Source organism: Neophocaena asiaeorientalis, unplaced genomic scaffold (assembly GCF_003031525.2).
Source record: "Neophocaena asiaeorientalis asiaeorientalis breed wild unplaced genomic scaffold, Neophocaena_asiaeorientalis_V1.1 scaffold7, whole genome shotgun sequence".
NCBI lineage: Eukaryota > Metazoa > Chordata > Mammalia > Artiodactyla > Phocoenidae > Neophocaena > Neophocaena asiaeorientalis.
In genome coordinates this window covers 5,955,334-5,979,627 of record NW_020185337.1, presented here as the reverse complement: position 1 = coordinate 5,979,627, position 24,294 = coordinate 5,955,334, and the positions used below count along the sequence as shown (strand labels likewise).

The following is a 24,294-nucleotide window of genomic DNA, read 5'->3' as shown; positions in this document are numbered from 1 at the left end:
TGCCCCCACTGATGGATACTTCTCTAAGTACCTGCAGTATTTTCTATATTGACTCATGCTCACATTGCCCCTCTCCTCAAGTAAATGATACAGGTGGTACAAAGGATGACAAGAATTGTGATGGAGTTGGAGGGGCTGAAGTTTGGGAAACACTGTGTCCTTGTGTGCCAAGCACTTGCTTGGTACACACTAGAGCTTTAATAATGTTATTTTTGTTGTCAGTAATCTATCACATATTGCTGAGGGGTCAAGTAATATCAGGTTCTGAGAAAACGAGTTTGACTGGAAATAAGTCACTAGTGATCACATAACTGTTGGAATGTCCCAGCATATGCTTTCTTGTCAGTATCAGGAAGGGAAATAGAACTTTCTGAGAGTCTGATTTGGGCCAGGCTACAGATAGAATCCTTACACTCATTTTTAGATGATACAGATGAGCTTCTTAGATTAATATGAGGTTTTTAGAACTGAGAAAAGAAATAGGTTAATAGTTTTTTTTTTTGCCAGTTTTATTATTTGAAAGAATAATTTTATAAATTGCAAAGTAAATGCTTCAATTAAAGAAAGGAAGTAGAAGCAAGCCACACCCTATTTTCTAAATTCCTTCAAATAGAAATCCTTCCGTCTTCCTACTTCAACAGTATTTGCTAAGTATTTTGAAAAAAAAAAATTCGAAAGTACAAAAAAGATGAGAGGAATTTTGTAAAAATTGTAGTATTGTTAATATTTAATTTATTTGGTGCCTTTTTTCCTGAGAATCCAAGAGAACAAATATGCAGTCATAACAACATTGTCACTTTAAAATTTGCAGTAATTCCAAATGTCAAATTTAAAAAAAAAATCTATATTTCATATCTTTCGACTCTACGCCTAGAAAGCAAGATCCTTCTCATTGCTTCGTGCAGGACTTCTCAAACCTCAGACATGGGGTTTTCTGATGGCTTATAGATTTGATATTGAGGTATTTCTCTTCTGCACTTTGACCTCTAAGGCACATTCCTCAGCTTCTGCAGTTCACAAAGCGTTGGCTTCTAGCGATGCTTTTGAATCAGGCAGGCTAACGACAGACCGGAAGCTCTCCCAGTCAATGGCAGATGTTTATGATTTACTGAGCGCTTTCTCTGTACATGGCTCTCTGCCAAGTGCTGTGAGGGGTAAAAACATGCACCAAACATGATTCCTTTTAGAGACTTATTATCTAGTGGAGCAATGAATATCTGTGCACGAAGAGCTGAGGTACCCAGTATACAACTGTCCATGCTCTAAAGAGACCATGCTTTCTTTCACCGCTAAACGTACGGACGTGCACGTCCCTCATTGGGACTATTTCATCCAATGTCTTTTCCTCACTCTTCCTCCTGACCCACTTACCTGATCCAGAGGTGTTATTTTGACATTGTTTTCTCTGGGAATATTTCCCCTAAGCCTCCAAGATTGGGTTAGGTATCTCCCATTCTTAATTTCATTTAGTAAATATTTCAATACAGTTGGCCCACCGTATCCACGGGCTCTGCATCCTCGGGATCAACGGACTGCAGATTGAAAATATTCGGGGGGAAAAAAATTCTAGAAGGTTCCATAAAGCAAAACTTGAATTTGCTACTCACTGGCAACTATTTACATAACGTTTACATTGTGTTAGGTATTGTAAGTAAACTATAGATGGTTCGAAGTATATCGGAGGGTGAGTGTAGGTCATATGCAAACACTGTATCATTTCATATAAGGGACTTGAGCATCTGCAGATGCTGGTATCCGTTAGGGTCCTTGAAGCTGGTGGATACAGAAAAAGGACTGTGGTTAGCATTTATTGTCAGCCACGTGCCAAGCACTTTCACCTGTGTAACCCTCCCAAGCTCTGTGAGATGTTTTCCTCACCACTTTTCAGGTGACGAAACTGAAGCAGCAAGAGTTTACGTGCCTTGGCCAGGCTCCACGGTGAGGTGGAATTAGAGTTTGGACCCAGGTCTCTCTGCAGAGCCTGCACTCTTCACCTAGCGGGTGCTGCCTCACTGGAAAAGCTAATAAGAGGCATAAAGATTAAAAGGGAGGAGATAAAAATTACCATTGTTTATAAATGAAAGCTGTGAATATTAACAAACTACGAAGACTAGTAAGCGAGTTCAGCAAGATGGCCAGGCAGGCAGAAGAGTAACAAAAAATGAACAGCATTTTTCAACACTAAATAAAATGTTAGCTAACATAGCACAATAGTAAAGTACTCAGCATGGCAGGAAGATACCACAATCAAACAGAGTTCACTTAAAGCTTGTTTGGATGGCCCAATATTAGAAAATCTATCAATATGATCTTAAGGCATGCAGAAAAAGTTATTATCAAGCTCTTAAATACGAGCTTGATAAGATTAGATGGGATCATCCAAATAAATGCATGCATAAATGAATGAATGAATGATTCCTACTAGAAAATCTCTGGTAAACATCATACTTAACATAGAACTTTTTCTTTTTTTAAAAAAGTTTTTATTGGAGTATAGTTGATTTACAGTGTTTTGTTAGTTCCTGCTGTACAGCAGAGTGAATCGGATATACATATACATATATCCAATTTTTTTAGATTCTTTTCCCATATAGGTCATTACAGAGTATTGAGAAGACTTCCCAGTGCTCTACAGTAGGTCATTGTTAGTTATCTATTATATATATAGTAGTGTGTATACGTCGAACACATGTGCTTTTAATTCCAAACTTTCTCATCTCCTCTGGAACCATGCTCCATTAAGTATCACTTCATTTGCCTCTATCTAGAGTTCGTACATTTTCAATCACTCATTTAATTTCACCATCACTTGCAAACATGATTCACTTCAGACTGAGAAACCCAATCCCTCTATTTCTTTTTTTTTTTTTTAAGCATCTTTATTGGGATATAATTACTTTACAACGTTGTGTTAGTTTCTGCTGTATAACAAAGTGAATCAGCTACAAGTATACATATTATCCCCATATCCCCTCCCTCTTGTGTCTCCCTCCCACCTTCCCTATCCCACCCCTCTAAGTGGTCACAAAGCACGGAGCTGATCTCCCTGTGTTATGTGGCTGCTTCACACTAGCTATTTCACATTTGGTAATGTATATATGTCAGTGCCACTCTCTCACTTCATCCCAGCTTACCCCTCCCCCTCCCCATGTCCTCAAGTCCATTCTCTATGTCTGCATATGCCTCTTTATTCCTGTCCTGCCCCTAGGTTCTTCAGAAGCTTTTTTTTTTAGATTCCATATATATATGTTAGCATACGGTATTTGTTTTTTTCTTTGTGACTTACTTCACTCTGTATGACAGACTCTAAGTCCATCTACCTCACTACAAATAACTCAATTTCATTTCGTTTTTTGGCTGAGTAATATTCCATTGTATATATGTGCCACAGCTTCTTTATCCATTCATCTGCTGATGGACACTTAGGTTCCTTCCATGTCCTGGCTACTGTAAATAGTGCTGCAATTAACATTGTGGTACATGACTCTTTTTGAATTATGGTTTTCTCAGGGTATATGCCTAGTAGTGGGATTGCTGGGTCATATGGTAGTTCTTTTTTTAGTTTTTTAAGGAAACTCCACTGTTCTCCATAGTGGCTGTATCAATTTACATTGCCACCAACAGTGCAAGAGGGGTCCCTTTTCTGCACACCGTCTCCAGCATTTATTGTTTGTAGATTTTTGATGATGGCCATTCTGACTGATGTGAGATGATACCTCATTGTAGTTCTGATTTGCATTTCTCTAATAATTAGTGATGTGAAGCATCCTTTCATGTGTTTGTTGGCAATCTGTATATCTTCTTTGGAGAAATGTCTATTTAGGTCTTCTGCCCATTTTTGGATTGGGCTGTTTGTTTTTTTTGATATTTAGCTGCATGAGCTGCTTGTATATTTTGGAGATTAATCTTCTGTCAGTTGCTTCATTTGCAAATATTGTCTCCCATTCTGAGGGTTGTCTTTTGGCCTTGTTTATGGTTTCCATTGCTGTGCAAAAGCTTTTAAGTTTCATTAGGTCCCATTTGTTTATTTTTGTTTTTATTTCCATTTCTCTAGGAGGTGGGTCAAAAAGGATCTTGCTGTGATTTATGTCATACAGTATTCAGCCTATGTTTTCCTCTGAGATTTAATTTTGTATCCTGCTACTTTACCAAATTCATTGATTAGCTCTAGTAGTTTTCTGGTAGCATCTTTAGGATTCTCTATGTATAGTATCATGTCATCTGCAAACAGTGAAAGCTTTACTTCTTCTTTTCTGATTTGGATGCCTTTTATTTCTTTTGTTTCTTGATTGCTGTGGCTAAAACTTCAAAAACTATGTTGAATAATAGTGGTGAGAATGGTCAACCTTGTCTTGTTCCTGATCTTAGTGGAAGTGGTTTTTTTAACCATTGAGAACAGTGTTGACTGTGGGGTTGTCGTATATGGCCTTTGTTATGTTGAGGTGGGTTCCCTCTGTGCCCACTTTCTGGAGAGTTTTTTTATCATAAATGGGTGTTGAATTTTGTCTAAAGCTTTTCCTGCATCTATGGAGATGATCATACGGTTTTTATCCTTCAGTTTGTTAATATGGTGTATCACATTGATTGATTTGCATATATTCAAAAATCCTTGCATTCCTGGGATAAACCCCACTTGATCATGGTGTATGATCCTTTTAATGTGCTGTTGGATTGTGTTTGCTACTGTTTTGTTGAGGATTTTTGCATCTATGTTCATCAGTGATATTGGCCTTTAATTTTCTTTTCTTGTGACATCTTTGTTTTTGGTATCAGGGTGATGGTGACCTCGTAGAATGAGTTTGGGAGTGTTCCTCCCTCTGCTATATTTTGGAAGAGTTTGAGAAGGATAGGTGTTCGCTCTTCTCTAAATGCTTGATAGAATTCACCTCTGTGAAGTCATCTGGTCCTGGGCTTTTGTTTGTTGGAAGATTTTTAGTCACAGTTTCAATTTCAGTGCTTGTGATTGGTCTGTTTATATTTTCTTTTTCTTCCTGGTTCAGTCTCTGAAGGTTGTGCTTTTCTAAGAATTTGTCCATTTTTTCCGGGTCGTCCATTTTATTGGCATATAGTTGCATGTCATAATCTCTCATGATCCTTTGTATATCTGCAGTGTCAGTTGTTACTTCTCCTTTTTCATTTCTAATTCTGTCGATTTGAGTCTTTTCCCTTTTTTCCCTCGATGATTCTGGCTAATGGTTTATCAGTTTTGTTTATTTTCTCAAAGAACCAGCTTTTAGTTTTATTGATCTTTGCTATTGTTTCCTTCATTTCTTTTTCATTTATTTCTGATCTGAACTTTATGATTTCTTTCCTTCTGCTAACTTTTGGGGTTTTTTGTTCTTCTTTCTCTAATTGCTTTAGGTGTAAGGTTGGGTTGTTTGAGATGTTTCTTGTTTCTTGTGGTAGGATTGTATTGCTATAAACTTCCCTCTTAGAACTGCTTCTGCTTCATCCCATAGGTTTTGGGTCATCTTGTTTTGATTGTCATTTGTTTCTAGGTATTTTTTGATTTCCTCATTGATTTCTTCAGTGATCTCTTGGTTATTTAGTAGTGTATTGTTTAGCCTCGATATGTTTGTATTTTTTTTTTTTTTGCAGTACGCGGGCCTCTTACTGTCGTGGCCTCTCCCGTTGCAGAGCAGAGGCTCTGGACGCGCAGGCTCAGTGGGCATGGCTCACGGGCCTAGCCGCTCTGCGTCATGTGGGATCTTCCCGGACCGGGGCACAAACCCGTGTCCCCTGCATCGGGAGGCGGACTCTCAACTACTGTGCCACCAGGGAAGCCCCATATGTTTGTATTTTTATAGTCTTTTTCCTGTAATTGATACCCAGTCTCATAGCATCGTGGTAGGAAAAGAAACTTGCTACGGTTTCAATTTTTTTAAAAGGAAGAAGTTTTTTGCTTTTTTTCCTATTTATTTATTTATTTTGGGGTGTGTTGGGTCTTCGTTTCTGTGCAAGGGCTGTCTCTAGTTGCGGCGAGTGGGGGCCACTCTTCATTGCAGTGCACAGGCCTCTCACTCTCACAGCCTCTCTTGTTGCGGAGCATAGGCTCCAGATGTGCAGGCTCAGTAGTTGTGGCTCACGGGCCTAGTTGCTCCACAGCATGTGGGATCTTCCCAGACCGGGGCTTGAACCCGTGTCCCCTGCATTGGCAGGCAGATTCTCAACCACTGCGCCACCAGGGAAGCCCCCGATTTCAATTTTCTTAAATTTACCAAGGCTTGATTTGTGACCCAAGATATGATCTCTCCTGGAGAATGTTCCATGAGCACTTGAGAAGAAAGTGTATCCTGTTGTTTTTGGATGGATTGTCCTGTAAATATCAATTAAGTCCATCTTGTTTAATGTGTCATTTAAAGCTCGTGTTTCCTTATTGATTTTCATTTTTGATGATCTGTCCATTGGTGAAAGTGGGGTGTTAAATTCTCCTACTATTATTGTGTTACTGTCGATTTCCCCTTTTACGGCTGTTAGCATTTGCCTTATGTATTGAGGTTCTCCTATATGGGGTGCATAAATATTTACAATTGTTATATCTTCTTCTTGGATTGATTCCTTGATCACTATGTAGTGTCCTTCTTTGTCTCTTGTAATAGTCTTTATTTTAAAGTCGATTTTGTCTGATATGAGAATTGCTACTCCAGCTTTCTTTTGATTACCATTTGCATGGAATATCTTTCTCTATCCCCTCACTTTCAGTCTGTATGTGTCCCTAGGTCTGAAGTGGGTCTTTGTATACAGCACATATATGGGTCTTGTTTTTACGTCCATTCAGTCAGTCTGTGTCTTTTGGTTGGAGCATTTAATCCATTTACATTGTTGGTAATTATCTATATGTATGTTCTTATGACCATTTTCTTAATTGTTTTGGGTTTGTTTTTGTAGGTCCTTTCCTTCTCTTTCTTTTCCCACCTAGGGAAGTTCCTTTAGCATTTGTTGCAAAGCTGGTTTGGTGGTGCTGAATTCTCTTAACATTTTCTTGTCTGTAAAGGTTTTAATTTCTCTGTCAAATATGAATGAGATCCTTGCTGGGTAGAGTAATCTTGGTTGTAGGTTTTTCTCTTTCATCACTTTAAATACGTCCTGCCACTCCCTTCTGGATTGGAGAGTTTCTGCTGAAAGATCAGCTGTTAACCTTATGGGGATTCTGTTGTATGTTATCTGTTGCTTTTCCCTTGCTGCTTTTAATATTTTTTCTTTGTATTTAATTTTTGACAGTTTGATTAATATGTGTGTTGGCATGTTTCTCCTTGGATTTATCCTGTATGGGACTCTCTGCATTTCCTGGACTTGATTGACTATTTCGTTTCACACATTAGGGAAGTTTGCACGTATAATCTCTTCAAATATTTTCTCAGTCCATTTCTTTCTCTCTTCCTCTTCTGTTACCCCTATAATTTGAATGTTGATGCATTCAATGCTGTCACAGAGGTCTCTGAGACTCTCCTCAATTCTTTTCATTCTTTTCTCTTTATTCTGTTCTGCAGCAGTTATTTCTAGTATTTTATCTTCCAGGTCACTTATCCGTTCTTCTGCCTCGGTTATTCTGCTATGGGTCCCTTCTAGAGGATTTTTAATTTCATTTATTGTGTTCATCATTGTTTGTTTGCTGTTTAGTTCTTCTAGGTCATGGTTAAATGTTTCTTTTATTTTCTCCATTCTATTTCCAAGGTTTTGGTTCATCTTTACTATCATTACTCTGAATTCTTTTTCAGGTAGACTACCTATTTCCTCTTCATTTGTTTGGTCTGGTGGGTTTTTACCTTGCTGCTTCATCTGTTGTGTATTTCTCTGTCTTCTCATTTTGTTTAACTTACTGTGTTTGGGGTCTCCTTTTTGCAGGCTGCTGTTTTTTAATTCTCGTTGTTTTTGGTGTCTGCACCCAGTGGGTAAGGTTGATTTAGTGGGTTGTGTAGGCTTCCTGGTGGAGGGGACTGGTGCCTGTGTTCTGGTGGATGTGGCTGGTTCTTGTCTTTCTGGTGTATAGGACCACGTCTGGTGGTGTGTGTTGGGGTGTCTCTGAAGTTATTATGATTTTAGGCAGTCTCTCTGCTAATGGGTGGGGTCGTGTTCTTGTCTTGCTAGTTGTTTGGCATAGGGTGTCGAGCACTGGAGCTTGATGGTCGTTGATTGGAGCTGGGTCTTTGCATTGATGGAGATCTCTGGGAGATCTCTCACTGATTGATATTACGTGGGGCCGGGTGTTCTCTCTTGTTCCAATGTCCTGAACTCAGCTCTCCCACCTCAGAGGCTCAGGCCTGACACCCAGCCAGAGCACTGATACATCAGGTTGATTGTGGAGCTTTAATCTGCTGCTCCTGAGGCTGCTGGGAGAGATTTCCCTTTCTCTTCTTGGTTCGCACAGCTCCCGGGGTTCAGCTTTGGATTTGGCCCCGCCTCTGTGTGTAGGTCGCCTGAGGGCGTCTGTTCTTCACCCAGACAGGAGGGGTTAAAGGAGTGGCTGATTAGGGGGCTCTGGCTTATTCAGGCCAGGGGGAGGGAGGGGTATAGAATGTGGGGTGAGCCTGCAGTGGCAGAGGCTGGCGTGACATTGCACCAACCTGAGGCACGTTGTGTGTTCTCCTGGGGCAGTTGTCCCTGGATCACGGGACCCTGGCAGTGGCGGGCTGCGCAGGCTCCCCTGAAGGGAGGTGTGGATAGTGACCTGTGCTCGCACACAGGCTTCTTGGTGGCAGCAGTAGCAGCCTTAGTGTTTCAAGCCCGTCTCTGGTGTCCGCGCTGATAGCCACGGCCTGCGCCCTTCTCTGGAGCTCGTGTAGTCTGTGCTCTGAATTCCCTCTCCTCATGCACCCCAAAACAATGGTCTCTTAACTCTTAGGCAGGTGCAGACTTCTTCCCAGTCTCCCTCCCGGCTAGCTGTGTTGCACTACCCCCCTTCAGGCTGTGGTCACGCAGCCAACCCCAGCTGTCTCCCTGGGATTTGAACTACGCAGCCGGAGCCTCAGCTCCCAGCCCCCACCCGCCCCCGGCGGGTGAGCAGACAAGGCTCTCAGGCTGGTGAGTGCTGGTCGACACCAATCCTCTGTGCGGGAATCTCTCTGCATTGCCCTCTGCACTCCTGTTGCTGCGCTCTCCTCCGTGGCTCCGAAGCTTCCCCCCGGCCCCCTCCTGTCTCTGCCAGTGAAGGGGCTTCCTAGTGTGTGGAAACTTTTCCTCCTTCACAGCTCCCTCCCCGAGGTGCAGGTCCCGTCCCTATTCTTTTGTTTCTGTTTTTTCTTTTTTCTTTTGCCCTACCCAAGTACATGGGGAGTTTCTTGCCTTTTGGGAAGTTTGTGGTCTTCAGTAGGTGGTCTGTAGGAGTTGTTCCACATGTAGATGTATTTCTGATGTCTTTGTGGGGAGGAAGGTGATCTCCATGTCTTACTCCACCATCTTGAAGACCTTCCCCTTAACATAGAACTTTAAACAGCATTTTCTTTCGTCTTGAGAAACGATGAGGATATTGGTTTCTATGCAACTATTTAAGAGAGTACTGAAGACAGAGATAAGAGTAACAGCTCATTTTCACTGAGTACTTACTACGTGCTAAGCAGTATTCTAAGTGCTTTATTTGTTTTGCTTATTTAAACAGTAGTAGACTCTAAGTTCTTTACTTATCTTTGCTTCCTATATCTTTCTGCTTCCTCCAAAAATTATTTCAAACAGGATCAATGAAGGGTGAATTCTTCAGAGATATATGCCTGTGGCATATTGTCTGCACATTTAAATAATGGTTTCCCTGGATATTTTAATTCTAGGTACAAGGTTATTTTTCTTCAACATTGTAGGGTCTCTGCTCCATTGTCTTCTTGCATCTGTTGTTTCTTTCAAGGACCTGATGTCTGTCTGAACTTTGTCCAGTTTCACGCTAATGAATATTTCTGAAGTTTCTGCTTGGCTTGTCTGTTCTTGAATGCCACTAAAATATTCCCGACTGAGTCTGGGTTTGTTTTTAATTTATGTTCTTTGCCACTCTATTGTCTTCTTTATTTTGAGGTCTTATATTTGCAATTTTAGAAAAATTCTGATGATTATTTTCTCATTTATGCCCTCCCCCCTTTTTTTTGCCAGACCACAAGTGGATAGAAGTTGAAATTTCTGCTTTCATCCTCTATGTCATTTGAGTCTTCCTACATTTTCCCCTTCTAGTCGTTCGTCCCTGAAGCCTTTGAGGACAGTGCCTGATCTAACTGTGTAGCGCATTCTTTCACTGTCCAGCAGTATTCATTCCGGCATTGAAGATATTTACTTAATTCCTTACTTTATCACTTATTTTTAAAATATTAATTATACCCAGTTATTTCTTCATCATTTCTTCCTCCTGATTCATGTTTCCAAAATACTTCTTACTGTTCTACAGGGAATTTACTATTTTTTTAAATTCTGGTTTAAATTCTTATCTGTTCCAGTAGGCTTTCCCCATCTGGCTTACTTTTTTTCCAGTCTTTGTCACTCTTTTATGGAGTTCCCACTATATATTCTTCCCTATAAGTTTATCTTTCTTCAGTTGAGATCATTGTTAGCCTAGTATTATCAGCCAAAAGACAAAGCCCTTGGCTGTAACTGTGGTTCTCCAAATGTGTTGGTTGGGGCACCCTTCAGGTTGAAGACCCTTTACTGTTGCCTCTGTATTTAACAGCTCCACAACTCTCCACTCTTCTGATACCTTATTTCCAAAGGATCCTTCCCAGTCTCTTGGTGTTGGTGCCCCACTGTCTGGTAGTAGTGATGGAAAGAGCAATTACTTGGACTCAGGGTATGGGCTTATGCAATTATGTTGACAGTTTTCTGAGTGCCCCACAGTCCAGGCCCAGCCAGCAAGTGTCAGTCAAGTGAAGCAGGCATCTTCTAATCCTATCTTTTAGGGAAGATGAGGGAGGGAACAGGATACAGCAACTAGAACCTCCTTCCTCATCTCATCCTCCACTTCTGGTCCCCAACTCTGTCTAGCTTTGGGCTGCCAAAATGAGATCCAATTTCCTTCTCTCTCTCAAGGGATTTTCACAGATGTGGAATTAGTTCCTGAGCATGCCTTGGCATTCTAAAAACCATCTGATTTCTCCAGAGCCCATCAGGCAGATTTCCAAAGAGGGAGCCAGCTGCCCTTGCTGGTTCTTAGTCTAACTAGGAACTGCCTAAGATGAATCATTCTCCTTCCTCCCAACCGATTTATTCAAGAAACAGTAAATGTGTAAATATATAATAATATTTGCCATTATTATCATGAAGCCACGTTGGACCAAGATCCCAGAGGTCCCAGTATAAAAGCCAGAGTGTGGTGTCGTAGCCACATTGTAAAGGAGATAGTGAAATTTCCATCTTCCCCATTCCTCAAAGGTAGAAAGCTGTTAATTGGGTGACAATGAGTTAGAAGGAAGCAGAGTTTATTCAGAGAAGTTGTGGGTGGCATGTTTACCTGAGTTGTTCTGACTCAGTAGTTATTTGGAAAGAAGTGGAGTGAAGTAAGTGGCATTGGAGCAGCATTTTGCCAGTAGTGCTGCTGGTGCAGGATTGTTAGATCTAAGGTGTGAAATTAAAACGATTCAAAATCTACCAATGCTTCCCTTTAGCTATCTTCATTACATATGGGGTTGAAAGCCCCAAGCGTATTGTAACCCTAGATTTTAGGGATGAGTAGACCTGTTTTGTAATTGAAGCGCATATGTCGGGGCAGCGCAGTGCAGAGCACGTGCCTTGTGCGCCCTGTTAGCTGAATGAACTGCTGGTGAAGGATTAAACTGGGCATCCGAGACACATGGTAGACCCCAGTTTTACCTATTTGTGTAACACTGGACAAGACATTCAGTTTCTCTTCACTTTTTTTTTTCTCTTCTGGAAAATTAAGATGTTTAGACCAGAGGAATTCCTTCAGGTTCAGATCAGATGGTATTGAGGATTAATATAACATGGATGAATTTGACAATATGCTGGTAACTGACCTGTGACCTTTATTAAGGTGTACTTAGGCACTGGAAGGGACTTGAGACGCCATCCAATTACACCTCCCTATTTTAAAGATAGAGAAACGAAGGTTAAGAAACATGAACTCCCTTGCTCTGGTCACATAGCTGTCTACAGACAGAACCAAGACCAGGGCTGTAGTCTGTACGCTTCCAGTCCATTCCATGGTTTTGATAAGGTTAGAGAGGCTCCATATTTCATCAAGGAGCCTTCAATCTCAATATTACATGAACACCATAATGTTCTAATGATGAATAGAAGGGAAAGATGGTAGTGTGCATGGAGTCTAGTAAGAGAAAAGATGGGGACCACCGCCATTGTTTACACGAGTCCAAAGAGACAGATTCTATTTCTATAAAAATTAATGTTGCGGTCCCAGCACATGGTAGTGACACATTTAATGCTAATTGTTTAGAAGGCTATGTCCTGTAGCCTAATGGAGATAATTTTCTTTCTTTTCTTTGGCCGGGCCATACATGGCTTCCGGGATCTTAGTTCCCGGACCAGGGATCGTACCCATGGCCCTGCAGTGGAAGCGCAGAGTCCTAACCACTGGACCACCAGGTATTTCCCTGGTGATAGTTTTTTATGTTGTAGATATATTCTTCAAGACTTTACAGTTTCCTTTGTTCTCATTCCATGTTTGTCAAAGTATCTTCTTGTGAGTAATTTGGTCGTTGAAGTTAATAGTGCAGCCTCTGTTATTTAGGGATGGCTCTGGTGCAAGAAGCAGCTACCCACATTTACCTCTTCATAACCCCCTCTGAAAACAAACAAAAAAGCCCTCAAAAGAAATCTAACACTTTACAGAAATACTGTCATCTTGGGCATCCTGTACAAGTACACCTAGCAAAAAGGGTCAGAATCTTAAAAGACTATAAAAAATATGTAATCCCATAGAAATAATTTGAGTATTTTAATCCCGTAGAGGCACACTGAATATTTGATGATGTCTATACAGCCCGTTTTCTTGGCACAAAAGCTGAGGAGCATGGAAGAAGTAGAAAGCAGAGAAAAATGGAAAGCAAAGATTAGAAAGAATAAAGGAATGGCAATCTATTCATAGTGGTAGTTTTAGTAACTAGTATTTAAATAAGAATATTTAAGGAGACCAATGAAAGAAAAGGTAAAGAACTAAAACTGATTAAGTCTCCCCATCTGGGGGTAGCTATTCTGTTAGCTGTGTCCCAGGTAAGGACACAGCCCTGGTGGAGAAGAAAGAACCAGCAGTGCTGAAAAGGTAGACAAGTTCTACCATCCAGTCCAGGGAAAAGAAGGCCAGCAGCCACATGGTCCACACTAGAACTCAGGAGTGTAAGCACCCTGTCAATTTTTTTTTATAAAGGAGACACAATTACATGACTTTAAATTTATTTTATTTTATTTTATGTTTTTGTCCACACTGCGCGCGGCATGTGAGATCTTAGTTCCCCCACCAGGGATCAAACCTGGGCCTCCTGCAGTAGAAGCCCGGAGTCTTAACCACTGGACCGCCAGGGAAGTCCCTCTGCCAGATTTTAAATAAACTTTATTAATAGAGACAGCCAGCTTCCTAGGAGTTTTGTAAGCACTACTGCTTTGCTCTGTAGGCTTGAGAAGTTTAGTCTGCTTGTCAGGAAGAAGCCCACCAGCAATGCCATAGAAGCAAGACATTTGGGATTACTATAGCAAATCTATGGCCACGGTGTTGATTCAGGGTTTCAAAGTTCAGGGTAAATCATTTGATCCATTTCATAAAGAGCCAAATATTTGGAATGGGAAATACCAGAGGCCAAATCAGCAAGAAAAATGAAACAATAGGAGAATGGTAACCAGCTCTAGTGAACTGGAAACCGGGTACTGAGCAATTATTGGGCTAAAGTACATCTGTATTTAATAAATAAAAGAGCAGCTTTGCCTTAGCTTTTAAAAAATTTTTTTATTTTTACTTAATTGTAAGTGTTGTTTCTGAGGATTGTGGTAATCATACCTCTTTGCTTCTGTTAGGGATTGGTGAGAAGCGAGAGAGATGTCTGAATCCAGTTATTTGCCAGCAGGAGATGTGCTTTATAATTAAGCTGTTGTTTTCGCTGATAGGTTATTATCAGTAGGTAATAAGGAATTGTGTATCATTATAAACTGTCATATGGCGCATTTCATGCTGCAACAGATGAGGTGTGTGTTCCGTGGCAGCACCAAGCAGTCATGTAGAGATTGGTGCCGTTATGGCGGTTATAAATCACAACATACACTTTAATCGTTAAACAATTATCTATAGTGGCAGAACTGGAAAACTGTTTAGTAATGATTGGCTTATTTTTATGATGAAGAATAATTTGTATATAGATCTTTTTATATAAATACCTGAAGAAGGCAAAAGCAGAACATTCATTTTTAGACACATACTTAGGAACTTTTTGGTTTGGGGCTCACTTATCTTTAACTGCAAATATTTGAAGGGTCAGAAAGTCACCAAAACAGCTTTCCATGTATAATTTTAGAGTTAAAAATTATATATATTTCATATTCCAGTTATATGAAGGTACTGCATAGTAGGACTAAAAAGGCCCAAGCTGGCCACTACTAAATTCAAGTCTATCTGGTTTTCTCTTTCGGAAGCCATAAGTTAACAAGGGAATGTCTTGGCTTATGGGGTACAAGGAAAATATTGCTTTGTTCTTGAAAGGCTAAAGCTACAAGTCTTCTCTCCCATCTTTCTCTTTCCTTTCTCTGGGTATTATTCCTTTGTTATTCTTCTCCACTTCTCTTTCTTTCCTCATCATGATTTTTCTGTTCTTCAAAACTGAGCTCAAGTATACTCACTATAAAAACCTCATCTGGACTGACCCAACTGTCTTTTCCCCTTCAATTCTGTTGTCTTAGATTTTGCCCTACTCATGGAAAAGTTTAACAGACTTCTCTGTGAGAATTTTAAAATCCTATCAAGGGGTTTATGTGTCCCCAACTAGACCACTGCAATCTAACATATGAAAATGTTTGTTCCCAGAATTTGACCCAATAAAGAGCTTGCCCCAGAATGTAAATTCACCACATCACTAACACATGTTTAGTTTATCTGACTAGTTCATCCGACATTTCTTTTTTCCTAGTAAGACTTTTCTGAAGAAGGAATTAGAGCAAGCTTTTTTTTCTCTCTTTAAATTTATTTATTTATTTAGGCCACATTGCACAGCTTGCGGGATTGAACCTGGGGCCCCGGCAGTGAGAAAGGAGTGCTAACGCCTGGACCACTAGGGAATTCCCAGTGCAAGCTTTCTTCATTGTAAACTGGCACTTGAATAACACTGAACTAGACTGTGAGGATGTTAAAGACCACTTTGTCTCTTTCCAGTCCTATGGGAGGGGTGGGAGAGCCTGATTGTGAGGAATGAGATGACTGGTTCTTGGTGAGGTGTTACATTCACAGTAGTGATGATGGCTGAGAGGTAACATTTTACGTGTTCACTGTGTCCTGTGTAGTCTGCATGAAGGAGCTCACGTGAACCTCACAATGACCCAGTATTCTTATTTTCCCTATTCTATAGATGAGGAAACTGAGGCTCTGAGAGACTAACTTTCCCTAAACCTTACCGTTAGTAAGTGTCTAAGTTGGAATTCAACCCAGATATGTCTGAAACCAATTTCTGTACTATACCTAGGTCAGTGCTATCAAGAAGTTTCTGCAGTGATGAAAATGTTCTCTGTCTGCTGTGTCCAGTGTGGTAGCCACTAACCACGTGTGACTTTTGGGCACTTGAAATGTGGCCGGCTCAACTGAGGATGTCAATTTCTAGTTTTATTTTATTTTAATTAATTTACGTTTATTTTAAAACAGCCACATATGGCTAGTGGCTATTGTATTGGACAGCACAGCTTCAGATACTTTTTAAATGTTTCTGGGTATAGGCTAATAAGGGGAAAACCAAACCAGGAAAATACGTTAAGAGAATGTGCCGTTCTTTCTCCATTTCTAGAGCTTCCCTGGATCCCACATTTTAAAAAAATATTGTTTTTAGAAGGAAAGGAAGGAAGGAAGGAGGGAAGGAAGGAGGGAGGGAGGGAGGGAGGGAGGGAGGAAGGGCTGTTTTAAATCTATTGCTGTTTAGAAGCAATAGGATTCAATTAAAAAGCAAACAAATGATTGGCTCCTCTGGTTCAGGCACTCTGCTAGGCTTCAGCCCTTATGAATAAATGAATAAGATATGGTTCCCATCTTGAAGGAGTTCACAGTCTAAGTAACTTTGTAGGGGATGTTATACATTTTTTTCCAGAGTTTCTTCATATATGATTAGACAAAATATTTAAATGTCCGCTATTTATTACTTTACAGTGTTTTGCTTTTAATTTTTAATATGTTAATTTTTCGAAGAGGTCATCCATTTCTATCATTTAAAATTCAAAGGTCAAAGTGCTTTTAATTTCCTCCTGTAGAAACAACTAGCGCTATCATTTTCTAGTGTGTGTCTTCACAAATATTTTGTGCACACACAAGAAAATGTACACATACATTTAATCCTTCCCCTTTTTAAAAACACTTATATACTACTGCCTAACCTTGCTGTTTGGACTTGAAAAATATACCTTGGATATTTTTTCATTCTAGTACTTAGAGAATTTCTCATTTTCTTTCTATGGATGCATAATATTCATTAAAGAGACATAGCATAATTTAAACATTCCTCTATTGTTATTTTTGTTTCCTCTGTTGTTTTTTATTGTTTATCATTCCTCCATTGTTATTTCCATTCTTTTGCCATTACAGGAAATACTACATGAGTAACTTTAACAATTATATTCTCATGTGAGCTAGAGTGAACTACATTCATGTTTCCCAGAACATATTCCACAGAACACAAGTCTCAGAAGATGTTCAATGTAAAAAGTGGCTTCTGAGGCTAAATAACTTCCGGTGACTCTGTGTGTTCATTGGAAGTTCACAGGGCACATTGTCAAATTAAAGGGGGTCCCGCCATAATCTATGTCAGATTAATCCAAGTGTTTCTCAACCGTACATTTTCTCAAGAAACAGCATATACTCTTTTTGTAGGTTGGGTACCCTGGGAAGCCGACTCTGAGATAGAAATGTACATGCGTGAGACTCAATGGGGCATGTTCTCAGGAACAACACTTGATGGAAATGAGGGGGAATGGAAGTAAGTGGGTAGAGGGAGAAGTTGAACTGGGATGCAGTTGTAGCAGAAGCCTCAGCCAGTCAGTCCCATGGGGAGTGCTGTGAAGCTGTGATGACCCTTCAGGGATATTCCAACTCCAGGGAAGGAGGACAGGCCCCCAGGGAGGGGTTGTGACCTTGTGCTGGGCAGCTGTCTTCCACTGAGGGCATTACTGCAGAGAGGCTCAGCTCTGAGATCTCAGCTGGGGTAATGAGTGCCTCAGTGTTCACTACAACTCTGAATAGCATCTTTGCATCTTTTATGAAAATGTATATCAATTCTTAGATACCCTTGCTGGTCAGAGAAAGGCATTTGGTCTCTTTGGGACCTTTTTTTTTTTTTCCCTCTATGAAATATGGATGCCTGGCTGGACATTCTTTGGAGTATCTAACATGCTTTGCTTCTAATTCCATTTAATATGTACTAATTAAAGTCCAAGATAAGAGACAAATTTTCCCAAACATGTGGTTGGCCACATAGAGGCCAACAGTCTGATTAGGTCAGCCTTAATCTGTTATCATGGCTGTGCAGTGATGGAGAACGAGCGTGGTTATAGCGCTTCCAAGAATATGTCACTTAACTTGAGGCAGATTATTAGGGCAAAATGGCAGCAGAGCTGAATTGAAGTTTTTTGTTTTTTAAATATTTTGGTTACCCCTTGTTAGGTGTTCCCTGAAGAAGCTAGCCTGCTATCTTCCTAGAAACATTAACCCTTATTGCTAATAATTGAAAGATTAAACTACATAGGGTATGGAAGGCAGGAGTCCATCTAGCTTTAAACCACAGACTTAGGTGTTGGTATTCATCCTCCTTTTTGAAGCTCAGGGTAAACAGGTGTAGCCAAAAAGCCATAGCAGTTCTCAGGGTCTTTCCATTTGAGAATCAGATGGGTCTAAGTGCCCATCCTGTGCTTTTCAGGGTATTTGCTAATTTCATACTCATGCCTCCTGCAGAATTCATCAGTTGTGGGGCTATCGAGGAAGCTTATTTCTTGGTTGAAGAGGAAAAATGTCTAAGGAAGAGGTCTCTCTTAGGTGTGCCTGATAGAGTTGATGAAGGTTTGTAGAGAGGATGGAAAAATATCCAAGAAAAATCTCAAAGAAAAAGTTCTTATGAGATAATAGAAGTGGGAAGTAAAACCAGGACTAAGGGGTTGGCTGTTATATGAACATGATGCAGAGAAGAAAGCAAAAAAAGAAAAACAAAAAGCTAAGATTGATGGCTGTGTCTAAGATCAACTTTTAAATTGAATAGACATTTTTCTCAAAAACCTTAATCTTTTTTTCTTTCAACAAAAAGTTTCATAAGGATTCTTATTATTCTTCTCATTATTATATGATAGTAATGAATGAGGTGAGAGATTGTTAAAAAGAGAGTTTGAAAGGGAATAAACTAGAAAAGTCATTGCTGGAGAGTGGAGAGATGATGGAATAGCAGTTTGCCTTAAATTGATCCAAAATGAGTTACTCTTTTCTGAACAATCATTGCCTCTTCCCTTTTCCTCTGTAACAGGTGGTATCAAAGACCTATTTATGCTAACTCTTCAATGTTTCTGGAACGACTTCCCTCATACTCCATTTGTAATTATCCGTTTGCAAAAGTGTCAGATCCTATAGCATTTTGGTCACTTCCAATTACTGAATTGTCTAGTCCATTTAAAATTCCAGTCTCATCTCCATATATTCCCTCAGCTCAAGTTGGGCCTGTGGGACCATTGGGGGAAGAGGGTGTGGTCTACGTCTTCATGCTTTCTAACCTCCTTCTGATTTTAACTGCAGGAAGTTGGGGACTGAGAGGGTGGCATAGGGCAGACGGGCCAAATGGCTCCTGACTGAACTAGGCTATCCTCTGCTGGTTGTTGCTTCTCTTCCTGGATAACAAGAATGAATCATTGAAAGCTTCTGTGTAGGAGGTTCCAAAGTTGAGCTCTCCTGTGGGCCATGTGTGTGAGTTCTTCCACACACCTGTAGTGGCCTCCACACCAGCCCTCTGTAGGTGATTAGGCTTAACCTCTTCCTACCCTCTCATCAGTTTCCCCTGGTGGTACAGCCCACCAGGTCTGATTTTGAGTCCCCTTGCAAGGAGGCCAGTCTTGATCCATGGGAAACTCACACAGTTTTGCTGGATCAAACCCTGGAAACAAAATTTGATACTTTTCTTCATTATTTTTTTCTTTAGTCATGTAGGTTTAAGAACAAATCAACCATCTCATGAGCTGATATGATGTCTAGTCAGGGGATGCGATGCCAGTCTGTATTATTCAGCTCAGGCTGCCATAACAAAATAGCACACCTGGACTTCTGGAAGCTGGAAGGTACAAGATCAAGATGCCAGATGATTGAGTTCTTTGGTGAGGACTCCCTTCCTGGCTTGCAGATGGCTGCCTTTTCACTGTGTCCTCATGTGGTGAAGAGAGAGAGGAAGGAAGCAAGCTCTCTGATGTCACTTATCATAAAGGCACTAATCCCATCATGAGGGCTCCACCCTTATAACCTCATTTAAACCTAATTACCTCCCAAAGCCCCGTCTCCAAATACCATCACAATGGGGGTTAGGGCTTCAACATAAGAATTTTGGGGAGACACAATTCAGTTTATAGCACAGTCTCTTGTGTATAATCCCATAGCATTTTCCATCATGTTCCTCGCTGGTGATTCCAATCATTTCCTTTCCCTTCCCATACTGGTATTTTAGTCTTCCGTATATGGACTGGGAATGGGGTCTTGGGGTGGAGTTGATGGTTTGGAGGTAGTAGAAATAGTAAAGGTTTGCCTACCTCTGAGTTCTCCCTGGAGCAGGTTGCTGGACCTAGCTACAAAATTCTTTTTAGAATGTGGGAAACTTAATGCTTCTTTATCCCCAACATTTGGTTCTGGTCACCAGTTCCAGGGAAAGAGTAAAAAAATACTTATTTTCAATAATATATGATACTTTCTTTTCCCAAATGAAGCAGCTATATAGTCAACATGGATGTGAGTTAAATTCTGAGGAAGACTGAAGATTTTAGGAAAACTTAATTTAAAAAAGTTTCTATTGACTTCTGAAGCTTTCTCCATATGAGCCTTCCTGTCTTTTCTAGCATCATCAGATGCAGAAGTAATCATAAATTCAAGGAAGTTAAGATTATTCAATACATAATTTTTAATCTTTGTATCCTACCTTTGATTCCTACAGAATCCATTCCTGCATATGGTCATGTGGTTCTTTAAAACAATGTCCCATCACGTGCTATGTTGGTGACGTCACAGGAAACAAAGAAGTCAGTGTTAGAAGATAGCAAATGTACAGGAAGTCATGTAAGTAAAGCTTTTAAGAATTACATCATACAGTATAGACCCGCTTATGTAATAATGTATAATTAGTAATAATGAAGATCTGGCAAACCGGGGATGTTATATATATATCCAGAATTTTAAAAAATGAGCATCTTAGTTAAAAAACAAAATGCCATTTGTTATAGAATGTTGAAAACATACAAACAGAGAACACTGCACATAACAGAGGTGGGCAAATTTTTTCTGAAAAAATCCAGACAGGCTTTGCCAGCCAAATGATATCTGTTGCAACTACTAAACTCTGCCCTTATTGCTGTAGACATGGATGGGCATGGATTTGTCCCAACAAAACTTTATTTACAAAAACAAATGGCCGGTGAAGTTTGGCCTGTGGGTCTTAGTTTGCCAGTCCTTGGCATATTAGATGAAGACATTCTGCATCTCACTTTTTTCTATTATTAATTTTAAAGGAACTGGGGTGCTTAAAATTAAATAATAAATGTAATGCAACTATCAAATTTCTGAATGATTTTACAAGTGTAAGGAAATTAGAGAATAATGTAGATTAGAGTTCTTGAATGACTATTTGAAACTTTTGAAACATGTTTGAGAATGATGTAAAATCAAGTACAGTCTCAAGAACTAAACAAAATAAAGCTGCAGAAATGGAAATCAAAGGAACTGACTTCTTGATAAAGTGAACACATGCATTTAATTTTTACTTTCAGTTATAATATTTAACTCCTTTAGAAAATTTTCTGAATCATTTGTATAGATCAGGGTAAGCAGTAGAGTAAATACAGGGGTTTATGAAAAGTGAAACTCTTTATAAGAATCCTAAGAGGAAACAAGTAATTCCTCTCTTGTGCAATCATTTCTGGCATCAGAAAATAATGAAGTAAATATAAACTGGAAGAAAAAGTGTGAAGAAAATGTCCTCTGCTCATAATTGCCTACAAAGTGAAACATATCCTCTAACTTCATGTGCTTCTTTGAAATTGCTCTGTTTCCTAGATTTTTTATAGGGAATCCCCTAAACTCGAGAAATAACTTACTGACAGTCTTAGGGTTAAACGCATTTTATGTATTGCTACCACTGATGGCTCAAAGAAGAAGCAGGAGGGCATTTTGGATGTTGAGGAGTAGAACTGGGACATTTTTGTAATAGCAACATAGCTCTAAATTGTCTTGTCACTGTTTGTGAAAATAAATAAACATATTATTTTTAAAAAATCCATTATGATCAATTCTGGGGCAAAAGCCAGGGGAATTTTCTTTAAGTGAAATCATACTTGAAATATGCAAGAAATTAAACAGGAATCTCCCCTGAGTTGTTTTGAAGTCATGAAAAAGTGCTTTCTCTTTTTCAGAATTCTCCTTGATTCCTAGTTTTTGAGTAGGTTGTTTCTTGAGTTTAGGGATTCTTAATAAAAATTCAGAGCAGCTTCCTTTGTGGTACTTAAAAACCGAAGCTTCCTTTTGGGTACTTAAATAATCATACTATGTTGTGGTTATTTGTGGAGGCCAGTGATAGCTGTTCTTATCTGGTGTGAGGAAGGGTCTCAAGATTTTATTTTTATTTTTTTGTTTTATTTCTTATTATCTTTCTGATTATCAAAGTAACGTGCTCACTCTAGTATGATGAAAACTATAGGAAAGTGTAAAGTGGGAAAAACATCGCCAGTAATGCAATAACTAAGAGGCAGCTTATTACGTGATTCTTTCCAGGGCTATTTTTTCTACATGGTTGATATAAAAATTATTGAAAATTTGCCTTGTACTTTTGTCTATTTAACAATAAACTGTGACATTTCCCTGTGATATTACATAAGTTAATATTATTTTTAATGTGTATATAATACTCCAATTTAAAATATATCACAACTGATTATAATCTCATTAATTTGTGGTTATTAAAATAATACTTCAGTAAATATATTTTTGAATAAATCCCTGACCAGATTTCTGAAAATTTTATTAGGAAAATTTTCTAGGAGGAGAATTAAAATGTTTAAAGTTGTAAATATTTTAATGGTGCTCAAGACATACTCCAGAAAATATGTACAAATTTATATCTTTGTCATCCCTTTGTGAGTCTTGGTGACATTTCATCCTCATCAGTTCTGACATTAACAGCTTTTTTTTTTTAAACATCTTTATTGGAGTATAATTGCTTTACAATGGTGTGTTAGTTTCTGCTGTATAATAAAGTGAATGAACTCTGCATAAACATATATTCCCATATCTCCTTCCTCTTGAGTCTCCCTCCCACCCTCCCTATCCCACCCCTCTAGGTGGACACAAAGCACCCAGCTGGTCTCCCTGTGCTATGCAGCTGCTTCCCACTAGCTATCTATTTTACATTTGGTGGTGTATATATGTCCATGCCACTCTCTCACTTCGTCCCAGCTTACCCTTCCCCCTCCCTGTGTCCTCAAGTCCATTCTCTACCTCTGTGTCTTTATTCCTGTCCTGCCCCTAGGTTCTTCAGAACCATATTTTTTCTTTTTTTAGATTCCATATATATGTGTTAGCATACGGTATTTGTTTTTCTCTTTCTGACTTACTGCACTCTGTATGACAGTCTCTAGGTCCATCCATCTCACTACAAATAACTCAGTTTCATTTCTTTTTATGGCTGAGTCATATTCCATTGTATATATGTGCCACATCTTCTTTATCCATTCATCTGGCGATGGACAAAACAATCCTTCCTGGTTCCATAATGAGCAGGGGATTGGACCAAATGTAATTCTCTCGGAAATCATGTAGAATGGGATTGTGGAAAGACCCACAAACTAAGTCTAAAGCAAAACTCAGAGATAGTGAAAAGCTCTAAAGTCCAAACCATGTGGAGTATAGGCAAAAGCAACTGAGGCTAGAGAATTTGCACAGGAAGTTCCACTGGAGGGACAGAGAGGAATGGAAGTATGGAGGGGGCCCAGTGATGACAGCTGTCAACAATCACCAACAAGAAGGAAAGAGCCCAGTTCTGAGTGGGGACTGAGGTTGAATAGGGATTCATTGCTGGGAGAAATGGAGAAAAATTCTTTGTGCCCATGGGTGGAAGATCTCAGAAAGCACATCTTTCAAAAAGGAGGGAAATGCATTGGTAGGAAGGGGCTGTGTCCCCCAGTGGTAGCTTCCAGTGACAAAGCTGGAAGAGGTCAGAACTGGTGCGTAGCAGCTTCTTGTAATCTCTGATGGACTCCACAAAGTACATCCTGACAGGTGGGGTGGGTGCACTTGCTCACATCCTGAGTTTCCTGCCTGGGGTTTCCTCCTGACATGGAAATGTGGACAAGTAAACGGGCTGTCTGGCTAATCTTTGACCAATGGGATGCAGGAATTAGTAACACATTCTCGCCCCTTCCTCTGTCTGGGGGTGACTCTTCTGTAGCTCTGTGCACGTAGGAACGGCAAGCCCCACGACACGTTCTTCTATGGGCTTCACCCCTTTCCTGCTGCTTTCCCATTTTTACCTTCTCTTGCTTCCCGGAATTGCTCTATTTAATAGAATCCTTTTTCTGTGCCTAATGATGATTTCATATCTTTATTGTTTGCCTGAATTCCATTGGAATTTCTTCTCTGATTCCTGAGTTATTCAAAAAGCGTATCGTTTATTTTTCAGACAATTGAGAATTTCACACAATTGAGAATTGAGAAAATAAATTAAGAATTATTTTTTTGGTATTGATTTTACAGCCAGAATTCTTTCAGATAATAAACACTGAATAATTTTAGTCCTTTAACTGTAATGACTTGCTTTTTGGTCCTTCCATTTACTTTCAGCCTGTCTTTGCCCTTATGTTACAAGTGTGCCTTCTAAAACCATAGGTTTTACATTTTTGTTTTTAATTTAATCTGGCAATCTTACTTAGTCTTTTACATAGAGCATTTAATCC

At 39.6% G+C, this 24,294-nt stretch overlaps 1 protein-coding gene across 5 annotated transcripts in view; it reads left to right on the top strand.

The window, feature by feature from the left end:
* IL15 (interleukin 15) overlaps window positions 1-24,294 on the top strand; it is a 104,109-nt gene that overhangs the window by 10,305 nt on the left and 69,510 nt on the right. For 3 of the 5 annotated variants that reach the window (XR_003001998.1, XM_024736104.1, XM_024736101.1), the window contains exon 2: window positions 20,289-20,410. The exons of 1 other annotated variant lie outside the window; for it this stretch is intronic. Coding sequence is in view for 2 of the 4 variants with exons in the window: in XM_024736104.1 (XP_024591872.1) it covers window positions 20,345-20,410 (66 nt within the window). In the remaining 2 variants the exon portion in view is untranslated. Of the gene's footprint in view, window positions 1-20,288; window positions 20,411-24,294 lie in introns of those variants that run through there. One more of the 5 variants, XM_024736102.1, reaches the window with a different exon arrangement.